This window comes from Salmo salar, chromosome 08 (genome assembly GCF_965601325.2).
Source record: "Salmo salar chromosome 08, fSalSal1, whole genome shotgun sequence".
In the NCBI taxonomy this organism is placed as follows: Eukaryota; Metazoa; Chordata; class Actinopteri; order Salmoniformes; family Salmonidae; genus Salmo; species Salmo salar.
Window position 1 is genome coordinate 7,263,125 of NC_138298.1, and position 26,040 is coordinate 7,289,164.

The 26,040-nt window shown below is 42.4% G+C and overlaps 1 protein-coding gene across 4 annotated transcripts in view; it reads left to right on the top strand.

The window, feature by feature from the left end:
* The first annotated feature begins 1,931 nt into the window (after positions 1–1,931).
* The window catches only part of LOC106609886 (bifunctional UDP-N-acetylglucosamine 2-epimerase/N-acetylmannosamine kinase), a 39,033-nt gene continuing 14,924 nt past the window's right edge, over positions 1,932–26,040 (top strand). For 2 of the 4 annotated variants that reach the window (XR_014393042.1, XM_014208917.3), the window contains exons 1-5: positions 1,944–2,223; positions 19,664–19,853; positions 24,138–24,349; positions 24,711–24,957; positions 25,394–25,601. Coding sequence is in view for 3 of the 4 variants with exons in the window: in XM_014208917.3 (XP_014064392.1) it covers positions 19,725–19,853; positions 24,138–24,349; positions 24,711–24,957; positions 25,394–25,601 (796 nt within the window). In the remaining variant the exon portion in view is untranslated. Of the gene's footprint in view, positions 2,224–16,375; positions 16,623–19,663; positions 19,854–24,137; positions 24,350–24,710; positions 24,958–25,393; positions 25,602–26,040 lie in introns of those variants that run through there. The other 2 variants (XM_014208918.3, XM_014208919.3) reach the window with 2 other exon arrangements.

Genomic DNA, 26,040 nt, shown 5'->3' on the forward strand with positions numbered 1-26,040 from the left:
TGAAATAGGGTGCCAGCTGAAAACATTGTCAGTTCGAAGGAGCCCATTGCAGCAGTGTGACAGCCTTTTGTTCATTCAACACTTACCTGGACAAGTCCCCGAGGTAGTGCTGCTCTTTCATCATGTCTGGGGTTGAGTGGTGGGGGGGTGTCGGGAAGAAGGAGTGTCTGCATTCTGGTCTCCATGCACGTCCTACTGCGTCACACAACCCGCCCCTCCATCACCCCCCTACCTCGCTCTCTCACTCCCCTCATCTCTCTCACTTTGCAGCTCTCAAGGCTTAACACCAGCCAGCTCTTATGCAATCCAGCCCTCACTTGTGGAAATAGCCCTGCAATGCAGCACAGTTATGAAATAGCAAGCCGCACTGCTGCTGTTGGGTTGTGCTCAGGATGGAGGCTGAGAGATATGCTAGTGAAGTGGCTGCAAGCGAGAGAGGGAGGTTCAGCACACAGTATCTGCATTCATAGAGGGGGTTGGAGATGGAACACCCAGAGAAGAAAGTCCTTGAGAAATAAATGTGTTTTTCAAATCCTCTGTTTTTCTGTAGGCTAATTCATTGCTGCCTTTGATGACTATATGCAAGCGCGCAGATTTGCAGAACTCAGAAACTTCTGAATGAAGAAAGTTGATCAGACATTTGATTGAATATCTACCCTAAGAGGACCAAAATAACTTGAAAGGTGGCGTAGCAGAGGTAGCCTGTTAGTTCGCTGAGCTACATCCTCTCATTTGCCTGATGGGTGACCTTACCTGAGACCTTAAGCTCATATAGATAACACCTAGACTTTAGCTTAGCGGGATATTATGAGTTGAGTGACGACCATAGACCGGTGAGGACCCACATTTGATACCCAGCCTGTAAAATGAAACTCATCCAGGCCAGGGGTAGTCATTGATTAAAGAAACATTTCAGAGAAATAGCTCCATCAAATGGCAATGAGAATCCTTCAGAAACTAGAAAAGGTACATTTTCTGAAGAAAATATGTGTGCTTGCTTCAGCTTTTACTACATGTTTTAGATACAGTGTATGTATTCTAGTTAGATGAGTTGTAAGTATTGGTCTAGATTAGAGCTAGTCTGGTCCCAGATCTGTTTGTGCTTTTGCCAGCTCCATTGCTGTCATTGTCAAGCCATACATAATTGGCATCACAACATAGTGACAAGGCGTTGGCATGATGGTACGAACAGACTGGCACACAATCTAGTTGGTCTTGATCTATAGTCTTATAGAAGGTCAAAATATTAAGTCTAGGTAGATGTCAAGTAATTTGGTCTTGGACTTGACCTGTACTATTAGACTAGTCAGATGTCTAGTTGGTACAGTTGGTTTTAGGGTGCGGTTTAGTTGGCCTAGACCTAAATCTATGATGAAGTAAGATCTTTAGATGGTCTTCTCCAGGGTTTCCCAAACTCGGTCCTGGTGCTCCCCCTGGGCTCACAGCTTTTTTGTTGTTGTTGAGGGAGACAAGTCCGAGTTTGGGAAACCCTGGTCTATGTTATAGTTAGATGTCTTTTTGATAGATCTATAGTGAAGTTTGATACCTAGCTAGAAGGCCTGATTGGTGGCGTGCAACAGAGATGGTTGTTGTTCTGGAAGGTTCTCCCATCTCCACAGAGGAACTCTAGAGCTCTGTCAGAGTGACCATCGGGTTCTTGGTCACCTCCCTTGACCAAGGCTCTTCTCCCCGATTGCTCAGTTTGGCCAGGCGGCCAGCTCTATGAAGAGTCTTGATGGTTCCAAACAACCTCAATTTAAGAACGATGGACGCTAGCTAGCTAGCACACAGTGTCGACAACTAGCAAGCTGGCCTCCTGCCTGCTGTACTAGTAACCAGTGTCCTTCTCCCACGTCTGTCGGGCAACTTTTTCACGCTGTTCTCTTAACGAAGACAGGTGTTTGGAAGGAACCAATGGGATGCATGGGGGCAGGTTTTCCTGTAGATACAGGAATGCCCACATGCAGGAACACCCCGAATTGAAGGCTGCAGTTGCACACTAATTGTACTGGCTCGGTGAGAGGTTTGCGCTGCTCGAATATAAAATGAAGTATATATTTTTTTTAGATTTAGATTTCGCGCACAAGAGTAATACATGTGCCAGTAATGTTAAATTAGTTTGAGTATAAGTACCCGGGACCATTTCACTTTCACGCAAGCCTACATCTGAAAGAGACATGATGAGAGGAATTTCATGAAATTAGAAGATCTGCTTGAACAATGGTAGGTAGCAAGTTCATTTAGTGCAACGTTCACGCTTCAGAGTATTGCATGATAGCGCTAGTTTGGTGGTACCTAGCCAACTAACTTTGACCTAGCTACAGTAGCGGAACTACACTTTTGGCTAACGTTATCTTGCTAGCTAGCTAACGCAATATAGACAAGACAAACATATTGTGCTCCGTTATAACTAACTTCGCTATCATTTTAGTTAATGTAATATATGCGCATTTTCACTATGAATCACAAAGCTAGCTAGCCTAGTTGAAATTAGCTGAAGTTAGCACACGTAAACTAGCTGGCTAGTATACCGGTAGTTATCTAGCTAGCAAGTAGGAAAAGTAACACTAGTCAGCTATTCATCATATAGATACCAAATGTTACATTTGTCATTGTCTGCTAACTAACCAGTGTGAATAAAGCGGGTTGAGTTAACTAGCTATCCCGCTAACGACGTTAACAGCAACCCTTAGATAGCTAACTGCTAATAGCTTGTTGGCAGCATAACCGGGCCATATCATCACTTGCTGATTTAGGCGAACTTTTTAAGCTAATTGATATGTAGCGAGTTAACGTTAACTACTTTTATAAATTGAGACTGGCTTTGATATGGCAAGGCTGACTATACAAAAATGTCTATTCAAACTAAAAAGGAATAGTTAGCCTAACATTTGTATTCCCTGGCAAGTTTATTCTAGCTAGCTAACATACTGTATAATTGAAATAGCTACATTGTAAATAGCTAGAATAGTTAGTCCTTTAATGAGAAATATATAGTTAGTTGAAAATGGCTAATTCTCTACCTAATTCTCTACCTTCTCTACATCTGAGTTCAGCAATGTACATAAAATAATAATGTAATGGGCATTTGTGGCGTGAGTGTATGGATGGAGGCCTGTGTGCTGGCTATTAGAGAATACAGTAGATTAGTGATTGTTGCTACGGGTGTGGAATTAAATATTTTGTCCCATATACTGTTCCAAGTATAGTTATAATACATTTGTCAAGATTCTGTTGTCACGTTCACTCTTCCTAAATCAGAACAAGCAATACAAGCACTTAAAGTTTCTCCAACACTCACACCACAAGTTGAACAGTCACTGAAAGTACATTCTTAGTATTCCTCTGAATACCAGTGGGTGGCGCAATTTCACAATCAGCAACACGTTATTTTCATAAACTGCCTTTAGATTTGACAGTATATGAGACAGATATACAGTATGAAATAAACAGACCAGGATCTGTCTTTGTTTAGGTACGAAATAGACGTGTTATGCAGGCCTATGTCTAGACTATACAATCTAAAGTGGCAGACCCTTTTATATCCTAATCAGACAGCACTAAATGTTCTGTGAACACCAGCCCGAGAGTCTTGTAGGAAGACAAAACAAAAGGCAGCGACTGTCAGCTGCTACAGAATCACAGTGTTTACAGGATGTCATCAGTACAATACAACAGTGAATAATCAGTGTGTCCTCGGTCCTTGTACTTCCAGTCTGGTGTCAACCACTATCAACAGATAGGAGAATAATCCATAACATTCAGTATCAAGTCTAGTGACCATCAACCCAGACCTTGAGTATCACAAACACTGGAAATCATGTGTATTACAGATAGGGAAAATGTATAAATATTCAAAACATTGTATTAATAACCCTCAACTGAATATGAATTTTGTATTACATTTTTTATAGAATTTTAAAACATACAATGAACATACAGTGAAGCCACTCAACATTTACATTCAGCGAACCGGGGACCCGAACCATCGCCCTCTCGGCCACCCGCCCTAGCTCCCAACAGCCAGACCACCAACCATCTAAGATACCCACCCCTACAGTTCCACTTTTTCCAAACAGGGAAATGACTTGACCAACAGAAAATAATATCAAAGATCTGTATATAATGACGAGATGCTTATGTTTACGCCCTAACAATGGGAGTGGTTCTAAGGCAGGGAAGGCAGGCGGACAAGTTTAGGCCCAAAATAAGCCCATAGAAACGCATTGGATTCATTTTGGACTGATTTTGGCGAGAGTGAAACCGATACTACGCATGCGTACAAGGACCGGACATTTTTTCATTAAGAGTTTAATGGAAACATTCAACAATGGTAAGTCTATCGTCTTACAGTCAAAAGGCTATGGCCTGTTATTGAACATACAACTCCTTAAATGTAATGGCAATATGTAGATTTCCGCCTAAATAGGCATACCCAAAAGTAACTGCTATTCATGTGTAATTACATGACAAAAACTTGGTATATTTGGAAAGAAGACATCTGGGAGATTGTGAGGAAATCATCAGAAGATAGGAGTTACGTAGTTCAGAGTACACAAGATCAAGCGCACAAAATAAAAATAAAATGTTATATTGAAAGTCCTATTTCATTGACAAGCTATAAGTGAATTATTGATGACAACGTGAACGATATCAGAAAAATAATGGGATTAATAGACCTAACAACTAGTAATGACAGATGTTTTAGTAAGTGGTGTCAGGTGTGGTCATGGGACGTTTCCAAATCACTGAGCCAGGTAGCAATAGTTCGCATTACGCATTAAGGTTCTAGGCCGAGGCCTCCCGAGTGGCGCAGTAGTCTAAGGCACTGCATCGCAGTGCTAGCTGTGCCACTAGAGATCCTGGTTCGAGTCCAGGCTTTGTTGCAGCCGGCCTCGACCGGGAGACCCATGGAGCGGTGCACAATTGGCCCAGCGTCGTCCGGGTTTGGCCGGCAGGGATGTTCTTATCTCATTGCGCACTAGCGAGTCCTGTGGCGGCCGGGCGCAATGCACGCTGACACGGTTGCCAGCTGCACGGTGTTTCCTCCGACACATTGGTGCGGCTGGCTTCCGGGTTAAGCGGACATTGTGTCAAGAAGCAGTGCGGCTTGGTTGGGTTGTGTTTCAGAGGACGCACGGCTCTCGACCTTCGCCTGTTCCGTATGGGAGTTGCAGCGATGGGACAAGATTGTAACTACCAATTGGATACCACGAGATTGGGGAGAAAAAGGGGTAAAAAAAAAAGGTCTAGGCCTTGCTTTGTCCCACCCAGGTCGTCTGCACATCCCTGGAAACCTTATCTCATTGGCTAAGAGACTGTTAAGTTGCCATAGTAGCCAATCCCCTGTGTAATGGATGCCGGTAACATCATATTTTTGATGTGCAAAGATAGTCACTCGGTGGACATTCGATGTTGCTATTAAGTCATACATCATCAGATAACATGGGCAATATGCTAGATTTGTTCATACCAACCAAATTATTAATGTGTTACCCTCTATGTACGGTGGGGGGGGAAAGTATTTGATCCCCTGCTGATTTTGTACGTTTGCCCACTGATAAAGAAAGGATCAGTCTATAATTTTAATGGTAGGTTTATTTGAACAGTGTGAGACAGAATAACAACAAAAGAATCAAGAAAAACGCATGTCTAAAATGTTATAAATTGATTTGCATTTTAATGAGGGAAATAAGTATTTGACCCCCCTCTCAATCAGAAAGATTTCTGGCTCCCAGGTGTCTTTTATACCAGTAACGAGCTGAGATTAGGAGCACACTGTTAAAGGGAGTGCTCCTAACCGCAGCTTGCTACCTGTAAAAAATACATCTGTCCACAGAAGCAATCAATCAATCAGATTCCAAACTCTCCACCATGGCCAAGACCAAAGAGCTCTCCAAGGATGTCAGGGACAATATTGTAGACCTACACAAGGCTGGAATGGGCTACAAGACCATCGCCAAGCAGCTTGGTGAGAAGGTGACAACATTTGGTGCGATTATTCGCAAATGGAAGAAACACAAAAGAACTGTCAATATCCCTCGGCCTGGGGCTCCATGCAAGATCTCACCTCGTGGGGTTGCAATGATCATGAGAACGGTGAGGAATCAGCCCAGAACTACACGGGAGGATCTTGTCAATGATCTCAAGCAGCTGGGACCATAGCCACCAAGAAAACAATTGGTAACACACTATGCCGTGAAGGACTGAAATCCTGCAGCGCCCGCAAGGTCCCCTTGCTCAAGAATACATATACATGCCCGTCTGAAGTTTGCCAATGAACATCTGAATGACTCAGAGGACAACTGGTGAAAGTGTTGTGGTTAGATGAGACCAAAGTGGAGCTCTTTGGCATCAACTCAACTCGCCGTGTTTGGAGGAGGAGGAATGCTGCCTATGACCCCAAGACACCATCCCCACCGTCAAACATGGAGGTGGAAACATTATGCTTTGGGGGTGTTTTTCTGCTAAGGGGACAGGACACTTCACCGCATCAAAGGGACGATGGACGGGGCCATGTACCGTCAAATCTTGGGTAAGAACCTCCTTCCCTCAGCCAGGGCATTGAAAATGGGTCGTGGATGGGTATTCCAGCATGACAATGACCCAAAACACACGGCCAAGGCAACAAAGGAGTGGCTCAAGAAGAAGCACATTAAGGTCCTGGAGTGGCCTAGCCAGTCTCCTGACCGTAATCCCATAGAAAATCTGTGGAGGGAGTTGAAGGTTCGAGTTGCCAAACGTCAGCCTCGAAACCTTAATGACTTGGAGAAGATCTGCAAAGAGGAGTGGGACAAAATCCCTCCTGAGATGTGTGCAAACCTGATGGCCAACTACAAGAAACGTCTGACCTCTGTGATTGCCAACAAGGGTTTTGCCACCAAGTACGAAGTCATGTTTTGCAGAGGGGTCAAATACTTATTTCCCTCATTAAAATGCAAATCAATTTCTAAAATTTTTGACATGTTTTTTTCTGGATTTTTTTGTTGTTATTCTGTCTTTCACTGTTCCAATAAACCTACCATTAAAATAATAGACTGATCATTTCTTTGTCAGTGGGCAGAAGTACAAAATCACCAGGGGATCAAATACTTTTTTCTCTCACTGTAATATACCTTGCCTAATCGGTGTCTATGTTTGGGCTAGGCGATGTAGGATTATCAATATTTTCTTATGCAAACAATGTTCTCGCTATATAGATGGAGAATGGCGGTGTCTATGCAAACAGTGTCTATGCAGTGTCCTCGGCTTGGACCAGGATGGATAAGAGGATGTAAACAGACAGCAGGTGAATGGGTTCAGAAATCTGTATTTTTTTCCTGGTTGCTTATCAAAGACAGCTGGCTATCATGGTATAGAATCACCTTGATCCCCTCTGTCGAAGACGCTTGGACCTTCTTTTTTGATTTTTTTCAGTGGTATTGTTTGCAAACACACCCCCATAAAGAAAATTGGAATTAAAAACAGGTTCAGCCTCTGGTTCGACCGTGATCTTGCAGAGTTACTCCACCTCAATAATTGCATTTTGGCGGAAGGCTCGGCACACGCGTACTCAGGCTGACTGGCTCTCGTTTAGGCAAATGAGAAATAAGTGCACTCAGGCTATCCGGAAGGCAAAAGTTAGTTACTTTAAGGAGCAGTTCTCTCTCTGTGGGTCTAACCCCAAGAAGTTCTGGAAAACGGTTAAAGACCTGGAGAATAAACCCTCCTCACAGCTGCCCATGTCCCTTAAATGTTGATGATGTGGTTGTTACTGACAAGAAGCACATGACTGAGCTCTTTATTACCACTTCATTAAGTCAGGATTCCTATTTGACTCAGCCATGCCTCCTTGCCCATTCAACATTTCCTCATCTCCCACCCCTTCTGATGCGATTATCCATGATCCTTCTCCCTCTTTTCCCCAAGCCCCACTACAAAGTTTCTCTCTGCAGGAGTCACTGAGTCTGAGGTGCTAAAGGAGCTCCTGACACTTGACCCCCAAAAAAACATCTGGGTTAGATGGTTTAGAACCTTCTTTAAGGTTGCTTCCCCTATCATCGCCAAGCCTATCTCCAATCTTTTTAACCTGTCTCTCCTTTCTGGGGAGGTTCCCATTGCTTGGAAGGCAGCCACGGTTCGTCCTTTATTTAAAGGGGGAGATCAAGCTGATCATAACTGTTATAGGCCTATTTCTATTTTACCCTGTTTATCAAAAGTGTTGGAAAAACTTGTTAATAATCAACTGACTGGCTTTCTTGATGTCTACAGTATTCTCTCTGGTATGTAATCTGGTTTCTGCTCAGGTTATGGATGTCACTGCAACCTTAAAGGTCCTCACGGATGTCACCATTGCCCTTGATTCTAAGCAATGTTGTGCTGCTATTTTTGACTTGGCCAAAGCTTTTGATACAGTAGACCATTCCATTCATGTAGGCCGGCTAAGGAGTATTGGTGTCTCTGAGGGGTCTTTGGCCTGGTTTGCTAACTACCTCTCTCAAAGAGTGCAGTGTATAAAGTCAGAAAATCTGCTTCCTCAGCCACTGTCTGTCACCAACGGAGTACCCCCAAGGCTCAATCCTAGGCCCCACGCTCTTCTTAATTTACATCAACAACATAGCTCAAGCAGTAGGAAGCTCTCTCATCCATTTATATGCAGATGATACAGTCTTATACTCAGCTGGCCCCTCCCCGGATTTTGTGTTAACTTCTTGGGGCTATGTGGGACGCTAGCGTGCCACCCGTGGTGCACCCTATCAACAGCAGGTGCATTTCAAGAGCGGCAAATTTGAAACCAAATAAATGTCAAAATTCTAATTTTTCAAACATACAACTATCTTACACCCTTTGAAAGATAAACATCTCCTTAATCTAACCACGTTGTCCGATTTCAAAAAGGTTTTACGGCGAAAGCATAAAGTTAGATTATGTTAGGAGAGTACATTGACAATAGCTGTGTGTAATGTTTTGTCAATTCAAAGACAGGGTCACCAAAACCATAAAACCAGCTAAAATGATGCACTAACCTTTTACAATCTCCATCAGATGACACTCTTATGTTAGACAATGCATGCATTTTTAGATCTATCAAGTTCATATTTATATCCAAAAACAGCGTTTTACTATGGCATTGATGTTGAGGAAATCGTTTCCCTCCAATAACCGGCAGTCAAGTCAGCACCACAAATTAAATAATTAAAATGAGAAAACATTGGTAAAATATTATATTGTCATTTAAAGAATTATAGATTTACATCTCTTGAACGCAATCAAATTGCCAGATTTAAAAATAACCTTACTGGGAAATCACACTTTGCAATAATCTGAGCACTGCGCCCAGAAAAATACGCTTTGCTATACAGACAAACGGCCATGTTGGAGAGATCTAAAATCGAAAATACTATGTAAATAATCCATTACCTTTGATTCTCTTCATCAGATGTCACTTCCAGGAATCCCAGGTCCATAACGAATGTAGTTTTGTTAAAAAAAGCTCATCATTTATATCCAAAAAGCTCTGTGTTGTTAGCACATGATCTAAGCCAGCCGGACTTCTCGTCATGAACGAGGGGAAAAAATATATTTACGTTCGTTCAAACATGTCAAACGTTGTATAGCATAAATCATTAATGCCTTTTTTAACCAGAACATGAATAATATTCAAGGTGGACGAATGCATTCTCTTTTATAACGTATTGGAACGAGGGTACCCAACATGAACTCGCGCGCCAGAGTCTAATCGGCCATCACCGTTCCATGGCTCTTGTTCGGTCAGATCTCACAGTAAAAGACTCAAAACACTTTGTAAAGGCTGGTGACATCTAGTGGAAGCAATAGGAAGTGCCAAAACATTAATCAACCCCTGTGTGTTTCAATGGCATAGGCTTAAAGGTAATTCAACACATCAGGTATCCACTTCCTGTCAGAAAATGTCTCAGGGTTTTGCCTGCCAAATGAGTTCTGTTATACTCACAGACACCATTCAAACAGTTTTAGAAACTTTAGGGTGTTTTCTATCCATATATAATAAGTATATGCATATTCTAGTTACTGGGTAGGATTAGTAACCAGATTAAATCGGGTACGTTTTTTTATCCAGCCGTGAAAATACTGCCCCCTAGCCCCAACAGGTTAAATGCTCTACAACAAAGCTTTCTTAGTGTCCAACTAGCTTTCTCTATCCTTACCTTGTTCTGAACACCTCCAAAACAAAGGTCATGTGGTTTGGTAAGAAGAATGTCCCTCTCCCTACAGGTGTGATTACTACCTCTGAGGGTTTAGAGCTTGAGGTAGTCACCTCATACAAGTACTTGGGAGTATGGCTAGACGGTACACTGTCTTTCTCTCAGCACATATCAAAGCTGCAGGCTAAAGTTAAATCTAGCCTTGGTTTCCTCTATCGTAATCGCTCCTCTTTCACCCCAGCTGCCAAACTAACCCGGATTCAGATGACCATCCTACCCATGCTAGATTACGGAGACATAATTTATAGATTGGCAGGTAAGGGTGCTCTCGAGCGGCTAGATGTTCTTTACCATTCGGCCATCAGATTTGCCACCAATGCTCCTTATAGGACACATTACTGCACTCTATACTCCTCTGTAAACTGGTCATCTCTGTATATCTGTCGCAAGACCCACTGGTTGATGCTTATTTATAAAACCCTCTTTGGCCTCACTTCCCCCTCTTTGGCCTCACTTCCCCCTCTTTGGCCTCACTCCCCTTATCTGAGATGCCTACTGCAGCCCTCATCCTCCACATACAACACCCGTTCTGCCAGTCACATTCTGTTAAAGGTCCCCAAAGCACACACATCCCTGGGTCGCTCGTCTTATCAGTTCGCTGCAGCTAGCGACTGGAACGAGCTGCAACAAACACTCAAACTGGACAGCTTTATCTCAATCTCTTCATTCAACGACTCAATCATGGACACTCTTACTGACAGTTGTGGCTGCTTTGTGTGATGTATTGTTGTCTCTACCTTCTTGACCTTTGTGCTGTTGTCTGTGCCCAATAATGTTTGTACAATGTTTTGTGCTGGTACCATGTGTTACTACCATGTTTTGTGCTGCTACCATGTTTTGTGCTGCTACCATGTTGCGTTGTCATGTGTTTCTGCCTTGCTATGTTGTTGTCTTAGGTCTCTCTTTATGTAGTGTTGTGTTGTCCCGTTGTGATGTGTGTGTGTGTGTGTGTGTGTGTGTGTTGTCCTATATATATTTTTTATTTTTAATCCCAGCCCCGGTCCCCGCAGGAGGCCTTTTGGTAGGCCGTCACTGTAAATCAGAATTTGTTCTTAACTGACTTGCCTAGTTAAATAAAGGTTAAATATTTTTTTTAAACGAATAAACATTGATCCGGGCTTTGTAGTGCTTTGTACTTCTCAGGTTGTGTCATTGTACCATTCCAACCGTCCCTCAAACCTGGTAAAATAAGAGTTAAAAATAATAAGAATTTCAAACACCTGAGGGGGGGGAAAAAAATCTTCATCAGACGTGGCAGCTTCCTGACTTGACTATGATATTTGCACAAAGGAAGGCCAAGGACTCAGGCTTCAAGCCTAAGCAAACAAAGACCAATCGAAAGACACCCTGCAGAGCTGGCAAAAAGCCACAAGTATATCTTGGGGAAGAACTGATGTTTTGACATTGTTCTTTTTATGAGTACGATTTATTATAACCTTAGTAATAATGTTAGGGACCGATTACAATAAAACATTTGACACATTGAATCATCAATGGTCACATTGAATCATGATGCGGGCGCTGTATGTGAATTGTAAACAAAAGATGTCATTGTACAACAAACAAAGAAATGGATCAACAATCTGATGTATTGCACCGTTATGCTTTAGCTTGCGCTAATTAGCACCATAAGTCCCTCGATTGTTTTTTTTTTTTTTTTTTAAATGGTGGAAAAGAAAATACAAGAACTAATAATGAATCCATACGCATAAATATGAGCCCAAGCTCCTCCCCAAAAAACAGAATGTTATATTATACAGCAGAACAACATAAAAAAGCCCATAGATTTAACTTAAATCTAGACGTTCCGCTAGCGGAACACCTGCTCCATTATCCAATGATGGGCGTGGCGCGAAATACAAACTCCTCTAAAATACAAAAACTTCCATTTTTCAAACATATGACAATTTCACAGCATTTTAAAGATAAGACTCTCCTTTATCTAACCACACTGTCCGATTTCAAAAAGGCTTTACAACGAAAGCAAAACATTAGATTATGTCAGCAGAGTACCAAGCCAGAAATAATCAGACACCCATTTTTCAAGCTAGCATATAATGTCACAAAAACCTAGAAGACAGCTAAATGCAACACTAACCTTTGATGATCTTCATCAGATGACAACCCTAGGACATTATGTTATACAATACATGCATGTTTTGTTCAATCAAGTTCATATTTATATCAAAAACCAGCTTTTTACATTAGCATGTGACGTTCAGAACTAGCATACCCCCCGCAAACTTCCGGGGAATTCGCTAACATTTTACTAAATTACTCACGATAAACGTTCACAAAAAGCATAACAATTATTTTAAGAATTATAGATACAGACCTCCTCTATGCACTCGATATGTCCGATTTTAAAATAGCTTTTTGGTGAAAGCACATTTTGCAATATTCTAAGTACATAGCCCAGGCATCACGGGCTAGCTATTTAGACACCCGGCAAGTTTAGCACTCACCAATATCAGCTTTATTATTATAAAAGTTTCATTACCTTTTGTTGTCTTCGTCAGAATGCACTCCCAGGACTGCTACTTCAATAACAAATGTTGGTTTGGTCCAAAATAATCCATCGTTATATCCGAATAGCGGCGTTTTGTTCGTGCGTCCCAGACACTATCTGAAATGGTAAATCAGGGTCGTGCGCGTGGTGCAATTCGTGACAAAAAAAATCGAAATATTCCATTACCGTACTTCGAAGCATGTCAACCGCTGTTTAAAATCCATTTTTATGCCATTTTTCTCGTAAAAAAGCGATAATATTCCGACCGGGAATCTCCTTTTAGCTAAACAGAAGAAAGAAAACAAAGCATTCGGTCGACGCGGGCACGCGCCTGAGTCTCACAGTACTGTAACCAGCCACTACCCAAACACGCTACTTTGTTTCAGCCAGAGCCTGCAAAGCCACGATTCAGCTTTTTACCGCCTTCTGAGACCCTATGGCAGCCGTAGGAAGTGTCACGGGACAGCTAAGATCCTCACTCTTCAATAAACAGAGACAAGAAGAACGACACCTTGTCAGACAGGCCACTTCCTGCCTGAAACCTTGTCAGGTTTTTGCCTGCCAAATGAATTCTGTTATACTCACAGACACCATTCAAACAGTTTTAGAAACTTTAGGGTGTTTTCTATCCATATGTAATAAGTATATGCATATTCTAGTTACTGGGTAGGAGTGGTAACCAGATTAAATCGGGCACGTTTTTTATCCAGCGTGAAAATACTGCCCCCTAGCCATAACAGGTTAAGATGGTTTTGAACATACAGTGTATTCAGACCCCTTGACTTTTTCCAGATTTTGTTACGTTACAGCCTTATTCTAAAATTGATTAAGTCGTTTTTCCCTTCATCAATCTATACACACTACCCCATAATAACAAAGCAAAAACAGGTTTTTAGAAAGTTTTGCAAATCTATAAAATGACATTTACGTAAGTATTTGTTGAAGCACCTTTGGCAGCAATTACAGACTCGAGCCTTCTTGGATATGACGCTCCAAGCTTGGCACACCTGTATTTGGGGAGTTTTTCCCATTCTGCTCTGCAGATCCTCTCAATCTCTGTCAGGTTGCTGCACAGCAATTTCCAGGTCTCTCCAGAGATGTTCGATCGGGTTCAAGTCTGGGCTCTGACTAGGCCACTCAGGGACATTGAGACTTGTTCCGAAGCCACTCCTGCATTGTCTTGGCTGTGTGCCTAGGGTCGTTGTCCTGTTGGAAGGTGAACCTTCACCCCAGTCTGAGGACCTGAGCGCTCTGGAGCAGGTTTTCATCAAGGATCTCTCTTTACTTTTCTGCGTTCATCTTTCCCTCGGTCCTGACTAGTCTCTCCCAGTCCCTGCCACTAAAAAACATCCCCACAGCATGATGCTGCCACCACCATGCTTCACTGTAGGGATGGTGCCAGGTTTCCTCCAGACGTGACGCTTGGCATTCAGGCCAAAGAGTTCAGTCTTGGTTTCATCAGACTAGAGAATCTTGTTTCTCATGGTCTGAGAGTCCTTTAGTTCCTTTTGGCAAATTCCAAACGGGCTGTCATGTGCCATTTACTGAGGAGTGGCTTCCGTCTGGCCACTCCACCAAATACCTGATTGGTGGAGTACTGCAGAGATGGTTGTCCTTCTGGAAGTTTCCATTTCCACAGAGGAGCTTTGTCAGTGACCATTGGGTTCTTGGTCACCTCCCTGACCAAGGCCCTTCTACCCCGATTGTTCAATTTGGCCACACCTGAGCTCAATTTCAAGTCTCATAGTAAAGGCTCTGAATAGTTATGTAAATACTTTTAAAAAAATTATATATTTTTAATACATTTGCAAAAAATGTCAACATGTTTTCACTTTGTCATTATGTAGATTGAGGACATTTTTTATTTAATCCAGTTTAGAATAAGGGTGTAACGTAACAAAATGTGGAAAAAGTCAAGGGGTCTGAATACTCTCTGAATGCACTGTAATTGGTCAACGGCAAAATGAAACAAACTCTAGTATGGACAGTATTATTATGCATACTGTATGGACTAGTTCTTATGCTAAGTTCCAAACATTGATTATGCAGGGCAGCTTACAGAATAGTTAGCCTACAATATATAGTGCATTTATATTTGATTTTCAATAGTAATGGGGAATATTTTATATTTTTATAATTAATAGGCTAACATTACCTTTTTTAGCTACAGAATATTTCACCATTGTGCTTTCCATCACCTCTCGCTCTCCTTCATTCCTTGAGTGTGCTGTCAACGGTGAAATATGTTTAGTTGTGAAAACATGTTTGTTCACAGATTTCAGTTTATTTGTTGTGGCTTAAGGGGGGGGGGGGGCAGTCAACATGATTTTAACTCTGTTTTTTATTCAAATTCTTTAACTGCAAAGTGAAAATTATTGTACGTGCCGCGAGAAGAAACTGTTTCTGGCAAATAGGTTCCTGGAAAGCGGCAGTCCTAAACAGAGGTTCCGGTGGGATCTGGCTCAAATGAAGTACTGATGCCCTGTTCCTGGTATCATCCTGTAGGTTTTTACTCCAACCCCAGTTGGGGAACCTGATTCAGCCCTGAGCTACGCCCATTAGTCAAGTGATGTTTTGGGAGTGCCAGTGCAGGGAGTAGGTATTTCAACATGGAAGGAACAATGGATAGGAGTAGTAGAGTTAGGACTAACGGGTTCTGTCACAACATGAGGTGAAATCTAGCCTATTTCTCAAGTATCATGACGTTGTGTAAGAAAAGTATCCATAATCATTCTGGTGCTAGCTACAACTAACCTAGTCATTTCCTTTGCGCGTGTAGCCTACTTCGTGAATTGTTTCTGACACAGGATAGGCCTAGATGTTTCATTTGTGGACCACATTTCACACTGTGCTCAGAGCTGACATGTTTCTTGTTGGCTGGCTCCATTTGGGTGTATCAGTCCACAGTGTGTCAATAGCCCATGCTGAATTAAGTTCTATGTCATGCCTGGAACCCAACTGTTATGACGAAGTATCTGTCTAGCCTAGTGGTTAGAGCGTTGGGCCATTAACCGAAACCCCCGAGCTGACAAGCTAAAAATCTGTCCTTCTGCCCCTGAACAAGGCAGTTAACCCACTGTTCCTAGGCCCTCATTGTAAATAAGAATTAGTTCTTGACTGACTTTGCTTAGTTAAATAAAGGTTCAATTAAAAAAACGATGTGTTGTTTAGTATCTCACCTTACAACTATTAATAACTATGTATATTGTGTTTACCTTAGGCTAATAATTATAATAAGTATCTGTGACTGACTGTAATTAGGCCTATGCTGTTCTTGGAACTAGGCTAGTAAACATATTTGTCCTGGGTAGGTTAATGATACCTTCTTTTAGTTTTGTTTGCTCTCTTTCTTCTGCACTGTTGTTTTTTAGAGGGGAAGCCTGCACGGTGAGGTGATACTTTTGTCATTCTATTTGGCCTACTGCTTTATTGGGGGCGGGGGGAGAATAGGTATGGGAAGGGAAAGGGGGATACCTAGTCAGTTGTAAAACTGAATGCGTTCAAATGAAATGTGTCTTCTGCATTTAACCCAACACCGCTGCGATTAGTTTAGGTTTTATATTTTACTGTGAATTTGAAAAGGGACCGTTTTTTGTGTGTTTTTTTTTTTTTTGCTTTGTTGTAGAAATGAGCACAGATTATGTCATCAAATTCTTGTCAATTATTCATTACTAGGCCGGACCAATTTGGTGTTACTTAATTGTCCTATGCGTTCGCCTTCCGTTTCGAACAACAATGGAAACTTTATTCAACACAGAAGACGCTTTTTTTTTTTGCATGAGAAAATGAAGTGTGTGTACGTGCATGTGTAGAGGGCGCAGGCTACGTTCCAACTCCGTGTTTCATGATGGGAAACATTCCTGGCTTTGGCAGATGTCAGTTCACACCCAGTAAGTGTTTACGAACTAGGCCTATCTACAGTAGCAGTAATGGGGTGGGGGTATAGCATTGGCGATAGTCGGCTGTGCCTGTGCCAAAACTCCAGTATTTATCCTATAGCTTTTCTCCCATCTTTTTAAATAGTGAGCCAGCATGTTTTTTTCTTCTTCTTTCATGACTGATCAAAACAAATGTTCTCATGCTCTCTGTCTCTCTGAAGCAGACGTAGTGCGCAATATGTTCCCAGATGGCACACGCCCAACGCAGGCACGATGTATACATTGGGAAGATGCCAATTAGCAAACGCTGTATAAACGGCAATACTTTGATGTATTTAGAATGCCTACATTTTACAGTTCTGCATTGTTTTATACATCGACATTCTGTTCTGATGTCTCATTGAGATCTTCTCCAAACTACGTAGATAGATGCATACGTCGGCCAAAGGTACGCGCGTTATCTGGGTTTGGAACATGAAATCGCAATAAAATCTCAGTATCAAATAAAATGCATGTGAAATCCTGAGAATATCAATGCATATGGTATCGTCACCTAAGTGTCGCGATATTGTAATGAAACAGCAGGGAGCAGGTCTCGAACCCTCGACCTTCTAGCCCGAAGTCCAGCGCGGTATCGACTGTGCCGCAAAAGCATGCTCAAGTGGCAGAGTCGATATCCGCGCTTATAAACCCAGGGTCGTTACAATAATATCGTATTGTGAGTACTAGCGGTTCTGGGGGGCCAGTGCCCCTGTGACAACAATTTTGGACCCCATTTTTTACATAACTAATTTTAGCTATAGTTCATTATTAGACAGAAAATGCAAATAAATTGTTGAATGATTATGAACACGGTCTTTTGTCTGCAATGCAGTGAAGAAAACGATATGACAACAATAACGTCTAATGTAACAGGCCCCTCTAACAGTACAACTGGCCCCAGCTTGGCCCCCCCCCCCAGTTGAAATGGTCTAGAACCGCCACTGATTGTGAGGTCCCTGTGAATTCCGTGCCTAGCATATAATATGTTCAGTCCTCCACCCACCTCGCATTCGTCTCATCTAGGTGGTATGTAGACAGGGCAAGAATATATACAACAGGATTTAATTATTCCTTTTGGTGTAACTAGGCTAGGGCTGGCGACATGTCGAATTAATTTGTTTTTGCGCAATATTCTAAATGATTGTATCGCAAGAATCAAGTTGTTTTATGAGCGTTTATGTCCGCCTGTTCTCGTGTTTTTGGTTCCTTCGCCCCTTCTGTGCTGTGTGCAATGACTGTAGGCTGTGAACCTTTCCATTTACACTCACACACACACACACACACCAAGCCCCTCAACCATATCACTCATTTCTCACTGACGAGATTTCAACTCGCTAATTGCATCAGAGGTTTAGTCCAACGGAATCTGTCATATGGACACCAAAAACACATTGAAACATTTATTTTTACTGTAATACAGAAGTTAGCCTTTCTAACGATACCCTGTTAATGTCTTAACTACTGAAATTGGGGGCAGAGCAGACACTACTAAAACGGAAGAATTAATGAACATTTATTCTGGAAAATGAATGCTCAGTTTGTGGCACGCGGACATTGCGGTTCGCTAGAAGCGTTTTAGCCAAAGACTGTTATACTAGCTGTCTAATTAGTTTTAGAAATGTGCAATAAACATAAAACACAATTATATAAGGAATTGGAAACTTGTTCTCTCAAGGTCGTCCACTTGACTTCAACATCTGAACAAAGTAGACAGGCTAGTATGCTGTTCAAACAGTTGGACAGAAGGGTGTGTTCATAACATTCCAACTGTTCTACCTTGTTGTTTGCTAGCAAATAGATCCAAGTTGGCTTGACTTTAAATATAAAACATGAACTGGCTACTCACTAGAACGTGGGCTTGTGCTTGCGAGATTGTTTGAGACTTGTGTTCATTTTCTATAATGCCTGCTACAAGAAGCTAGTTGTTATTATTCGTGAATGTGCGTTATGCAGGGTTCTGGGTAAATTTGTAACGAAAAGGACATTTTCATAGACCTACTTGAAAGCCAGATCAGTGATTATTGTCAAAAAAACAGTTAAACTATATTGATAAAATAATGAAATTATTAGTGGATCTTATGGTCGTGGAAGGCTTATATTTAGGCTAGGTATAACCCTGAATTCATTAGGTTATTGCTGACTATATGAAATGCAGTGTATTTGACCTTTAATTGTACAACAAAGCTTATTGTGAATCACCCATAGATTTGTCCATATTGCCCAGCGCTAAGCAAGGTCTACCGTCTTCAAAGGATGGCTGATCAAGTGATATCTACTACAACTGTTGTGACTTCCACTCCAACGAACATGGAAGGCAGACAAAATAACTCCAAACAGAAGAAAAACGGGTTTGACTCCATCACAATGAAAAGCTTCAAGTAGGAAGAAATGTGATAGAAATGTTGTATTCTGTATGATTTTTTAAATTTGGTTTGAGAGTGCATCTAAGGTTAAAGAGAGGGGCTTTTGGAGTGTTGTCAAGAAACCCTTTGGTCTATAATTCACTGCTGATGTGTTGATACTGACATATTTATTGATTAGTAAGGGGGAAATGATGGTCATTGATTCCCAGACCTATGGTTGTCACGGTACCCGTATCGCAATACCACAAATCATGATACTTGATTTTCCACGACAACAAAGAACATGACTGAACTCTATTGTCCTTTAAAAACCTGCTGTTTTAAAATATTGTGTGACGAGCCTTTAGCTTGGGGGTGACAACAGGGTGTAACTCTGGGTGACAACAGAAAGCTGGGTTTGCAACATTAGGGGGGAAAAAAGACTTCGCTTCATTATCAATATATGGTTATTGGCCTCACATTTCTTATTAAGCATTGATTTATCTGGGTTGTTGAGGTCATAGTCAGTCTGTAATATATTGGGCCCTGGCTGTAAGAGGCTTCGATGCAGGAAGCTTCAATCGTTCCCTCTCGCCCAGCAGCCAATCAGGGCTCTCTTGAGTCAGATGAGGGAAGGCCCCTCCTCCCCTCTTTACTCTCTCTCGACAGGCTGCTGCTGCTTTGTCAGCTAGGAGGAAGACCAGCTAGCCTTTTGCAGTGAGCCTTTCAAATGATCCGACGGGAAGGGAAGAGACCAAAGAAAGGAGGAGAGAGGGGGAGCTCTGAAAGAGAGCGGGAGAGGAGTGGATCGCGGAGTGGACTGACCATGCGTCCAAGGCCTATAGGCAGAAACCCTCATGTGAGTCAAGGTGGCTTTTATCCTCCTTTTTTCCTCCTCGCATGCTGCGGCTCCCCTTATCGCTCAGAGTAGGAAGCAGCCCCGGTCTTGTGACACTTCATTGGAAACAAGGGCAGTGTGTGTCAGAGGGAGGGTGGATTCTGGCTTGAAGGCTACGTTTAGACAGGCAGACAAATTCAGATCTTTTTTTCTTTTGACCAATCACATCAGCTTTTTTCACATCCAATCTTTTTCAGAGCTGATCTTTTTGGTCAAAAGACCAATTAGTGAAGAGAACATCAAGAATCGGGCTGCCTATGTAAACGCACCCTAAGAACCAACCCAGTGCGGGGAGGAAAATGCCTGGCTAGCATGTTAGCGGTTCAGTGAGACAACCGGCATAGTCTACAGGCTGTGTGTGTGTCAGGGAGAGAGATGCAGAGAGGGGATGGGCTGGTTGGATTGTTGTGATGAATGCATTGGCTGTCTGTCTGAATGCATGGACTGCCCAATGTTTCTCTTGTTGTTCAACAAACCAAAGGATAAAGATTTAATTTCATGTTGCAGTTGAATGGGATTTTTTTTTGTGCCTCTTGTATGGCTGTGCTCAAACTGTACTGTGTGGGTAGTTGGCCAGTTCACTGAAAAAAATGCGACGGTTTCTCTTCTGGTTGATAGTGTAGCCTAATCATTTTGAATACTACTTATGACTTTGAGATGATGTGAATGTGACATGTTCAATGGAGGCACCGTGTCTTTCATCACTTCACACGTCACTGAATGCAATGGGTTTGTTTCCAAGGTGACATACTACAAAATGTTCGGTTGTAGGCTAATACATTGATGCCAACTGATGGTCATCACTCCTTATGTTAAGAATGTCACAACATTTGGGTCCCTAGCTATATCTTTTTATGAAAGTTAGAGCGGTTCACGGGCTATACCTTGATATCCCAGGTTTATTGGGGGAAAGGTCAGCTAGGCGTCTTCAGTATTTGTAGTCGTTTGGATGCTGTGACGGTGCCTGAATGTAGGCCCACTGTCTTGCTCTGTACTACATTCGTTAAAAAAAAAAAAAAACCAAAAAACTGGGTGTCAAAACTATGCTGTGGTGAGCAGCCTTGATTTAGCCTGTCCTAGATTTAAAAAAGAATTTTCAGCGGAGAAGTCTTTGAATCTGGGTCTGGGAAACCAAATGTAAAAATCTCAGTTTGCGTTGAATGACTTATTGTCACCGTCGATCATCAGCTCCGAAGTTGAAACCTCAAAGGTGATTACTTAAGGACAATGTCTGGCACAGTCCCATTTTTAAACCACCTCCAGGAGCGTCCAGGCTGGGTTACTTGTTGACGCTTCTGTCAATAGTAACCTGTAGTTAGTAGTACACCGTAACTTTTACAGTTGTGTTCTTTTGGCTGCAGTTGTTTTTAGGAGTCTGTTTGCCTGGGCGTTGGTACAGCTGCATTTGTGCTCTGCTGCTAGTTAATTATTACATCACAGCTAGTGGAAGACTTCACTGTTCTCTAGTCTCAGTTCTATTGAAGGGGTGAAGGGATGGAATAAGAATGTGTACATATAAATATATGGATGGGCATTGACCGAGCGGTCTAGCCAAGATGCAATAGATGGTATAAAATACAGTATATACATATGAGATGAGTAATGCAAGATATGTAAACATTATTTAAAGTGACTAGTGATCCATTTATTGAAGTGGCCAGCGATTTCAAGTCTATGTAGGCAGCAGCCTCACTGTGTTAGTGATGGCTGTTTTAACAGTCTGGTGGCCTTGAGATAGAAGCTATTTTTCAGTCTCTCGTTCCCAGCTTTGATGCATCTGTACTGACCTCGCCTTCTGGATGATAGCGGGGTGAACAGGCAGTGGCTCGGGTGGTTCTTGTCCTTGATCTTTTTGGCCTTTCTATGACATTGGGTGCTGTAGGTGTCCTGGAGAGCAGGTAGGTTGACCTCGGTGACGCGTTGTGCAGACCGCACCACCCTCTGGAGATCCCGGCCGTTATGGGCGGTGCAGTTGCCGTACCAGGCGGTTGTGCAGCCCGACAGGATGCTCTTAATTGTGCATCTGTAAAAGTTTGAGGGTTTTAGGTGACGAGCCAAATTTCTTCAGCCTCCTGAGGTTGAAGACGCGCTGTTGTGCCTTCTTCATCACACTGTCTGTGTGGGTGGACCATTTCAGTTTGTCCGTGATGTGTACGCCGAGGAACTTAACTTTTCCCCTCCACTGCTGTCCCGTCGATGTGGATAGTGGGGTGCTCCCTCTACTGTTTCCATAAGTCCACAATCGTTTTGTTTTGTTGACGTTGATCTTATCAGGGGTTAACCTATACTGTGTAAATATTATCCTATGAGCTATCTTGACGTGGTATCAGTTCAGATTTTTTTTAAATATATATTTTTGGTTCTGTTGAATTTGATTTTAGACTTTGATCGATCTTACAGCGTAGCCTAGGGTAGGCTGTATCAATACTTTTCTTCATTGATATTTATACCACTGAAGTGCATTCATAATATGTTCACTGCAGAAACATTCTGTAATAGTCGAAGAAAAAAATTGGCTAAGGCTGTCGAAGGACTCTAGGTAATTGATGATGAAGAGAGATCAGGATGGCTTACAGAGAATGAGACGTTTTATTGACAAAGACAAGCAGAGACATGACAGGTGTCGAAGCAGGCAGCCATGATGCAGCACCCGGGAGAAAAGTACTAGACATCTCAAGAACATTTTCTCAAAGCTTTACTTCTTTGTGAATCCCTTTTTATACCTGCTTTTGTGTCATGTGCCTTCAAAAAGTTGGTTACAGTAATCAAATTAAACCTATCGCAACAGTTTGAGTGTAGATTTTCAATAAACCAGTAGACCATGTCTGACTAAGCTTCCAGGCAACCAACTTAACCATTACATCAGTGTTGACATGAGACCACAGATACAAGTAGCTTGTTAGCGGCTGGAGTGTACAGCAGGGCCTTCTCGCTCGACCTTGGGAGGAAACTCTCCCTAACTTAGACTTAATGGATTCACACACAGATTGAATTAGTTTCAGAAACCACCTGCAGGATGACCCCATATTCTATGATAATAGAGAAAGTATTTTGTTTTTCAAAGGCCCGTTGGACATCACTGTCCATTTGAGCTTACAAACAAAACACACAGAAGCGTATTTGTATACAGTGCCTTCGGAAAGTATTCAGACCCCTTGACTTTTTCCACATTTTGTTACGTTACAGCCTTTATTCTAAAATTGATTAAATTGTTTATTTTCCTCATCAATCTACACACAGTAACCCTTTCCCTCGATCCTGACTAGTCTCTCAGTCCCCACCTCTGAAAAACATCCCCGCAGCATGATGCTGCCAGCACCATTCTTTAGTGTAGGGATGGTGCCAGGTTTCCTCCAGACGTGACGCTTGGCATTCAGGCCAAAGATTTCAATCTTGGTTTCATCAGACAGTCAGACAAATAAACACAATTCAAATGGATGTGCATACTTAATGTTTCTAAAACAAATGTTTTACTAGTAAGAAGTAATGTGGTATATTGCTCTTTAATATTTTGTGACCTGAGTAGTTTTAAGAAATATCAGACAATGTTTAGACGCCCCTTTCAGGTTACTTTGGTAACAGGGCCACTGGAGTATCACGTGTGTGAATGGCCAAGAAAGTCTCACTTTAGACTTTCGAGTAAATTAGACCAACTGTTATGCCTGTGCCCATTGCTTCTAAAAACAAATCTTAGTGCTCACAGCCCCCCAGCAGGCTGTGTTGCTGTGCGAGGTGGGGTATCTATTAGGTTATTTAAAAAAAAAAATATATATATATATATATATATACACACACACTACCGTTAAAAAGTTTGGGGTCATAAAATTATCATTTTAAAAGGCTAATTGATCATTAGAAAACCCTTTTGCAATTATGTTAGCACAGCTGAAAACTGTTGTTCTGATTTAAAGAAGCAATAAAACTGGTCTTCTTTAGACTAGTTGAGTATCTGGAGCATCAGCATTTGTGGGTTCGATTACAGGCTCTAAATGGCCAGAAACAAAGAACTTTCTTCTGAAACTCATCAGTCTATTCTTGTTCTGAGAAATGAAGGCTATTCCATGTGACAAATTGCCAAGAAACTGAAGATCTCGTACAATGATGTGTACTACTCCCTTCACAGAACATGATGAGGAGCATCGGGCCACAGGCCACTCCTATAAACCTCAGTTTTCATCACAGCTTCCTTTGACATTCCAGCATCTCAACTCTGAACACCATCATCTCTCTCTCTCTGCTCACCAGGAACTGTACTATCTGAGAATGCAGAGGATGAGAGAGAAGACTGACAAGATGGAGGAGAGCAAAGCCATGAGGAAGCTGCGGGTGTGCGTGGCGACGTGTAACCGGGCAGACTACTCCAAGCTGGCACCCATCATGTTTGGCATCAAGGCCAACCCGGATGAGTTTGAGCTAGAGGTGGTGGTGCTGGGATCCCATCTCATTGATGATTATGGGTGAGTTTGAGCTGGAGGTGGGTGTGCTGGAACTAGTTTTTCCTGATCCACTGAAATCACGACTATTTGCCAATGTTTTTACAATGACAGTCATTGTTTATTTGCACTCTGAGGAAGAAGTGTTAATTGAGTAATCATGTCTCAAGTTTTTTTCTGAATGCTTGCCCTGACCAGGAAAAACTCCTGTCCTTAATGAGGACCACAATGGAAATAAGTCTGAATTTGTGTTTTTATCCGTGACGATATTTAGTTTATTGTTCATTTCACTTAGTTGAAGCCACTTTATGTATTTTTAATTTGTCTAATAGGATGTATTCATTCATGAACGAAATGATTGGTTTGACCACCTGTCCTCTTTTAGCAACACGTTCCGGATGATCGAGCAGGATGACTTTGACATCGGCTCCAAGCTGCACACCATCGTGCGCGGGGAGGACGAGGCAGCCATGGTGGAGTCGGTGGGTCTGGCGCTGGTCAAGCTGCCAGATGTCCTCCACCGTCTCCGTCCCGACGTTCTGGTCGTCCACGGCGACCGCTTCGACGCCCTCGCACTGGCAACGGCTGCTGCTCTGATGAACATTCGCATCCTGCACCTGGAGGGAGGAGAGGTGAGGGAATGGGGGAAGTGATGTCATATATCTGAAGGATTTTTCAGGAAGTAGGGTATATCTGTGTTGGGAGCTGAATATAACTAGATTCAAATATTGGTTGCTTGTAGTTACCTGGTATTTGATATAGGATGTTCTTTAACTGTCGTTTTGTGTATTTTAGTTACTATTTACTGTGTAATTGCCATATAACTATGTAATTACTGAGTTAATACCTGCTTATTACCATAAAAAATAACGAGGTTACCAAAAATACACAGAAGTCCTGGAAACCAAAGGCAACATAACAGAGATAATGATGGTCTTGGTTCAATAAAAACGACTATTTGTACCCTAAGGACAATAGCAGTGCTTCAAACACTCAACGAACCGCCACAGAGACAATACACAGACTTTTTACCCTGATGTCTGATCCTTCCTCCTTTTCCATCCCAAGGTGAGCGGCACCATCGACGACTCGATCCGTCACGCCATCTCCAAGCTGGCCCACTACCACGCCTGCTGCACCCGCACCGCCGAACAGCACCTCATCGCCATGTGTGAGGACCACACTCGCATCCTGTTGGCGGGCTGCCCCTCCTACGACAAGCTGCTGGCCGCCCATCACCGCGACGACTACATGGACATCATCAGGAACTGGCTCGGTACGTATTGAAGTAACTATGCTTAAAACCCCTAAACCAGTGTCGTTCAAACTTTTTCAGCGGGGGAATGCAGTTCAATGCAGTATACCAGACTAATAGCCAGGTTCCAGGGCCCAGAGTTTTTCCTTGTCAGGCAGGGAATTACAACCTCTGCTGTCAGTGTCAAGCACCCAAACTAAGACGGCTACAGTTTCTGCACAGCACCAGTTTTAAACTCCTATTTGAATATGCAGCAGATCTCTTGGTCGGAATTAGTACTGACCTTGATGGCCTAGTCAGCTACAGTTACCTGGACTGAGGACAGTGATGGCGTTTTAGGTTTCATGGCCTGCCTTTACATCACCAAGGTGACAAAGTCGCAGTGTCTTTGTCATATAGTTATAACTGACACTGGCTGGTATTACACCCAACATGAACCCACTATTCATTTCCAACACGC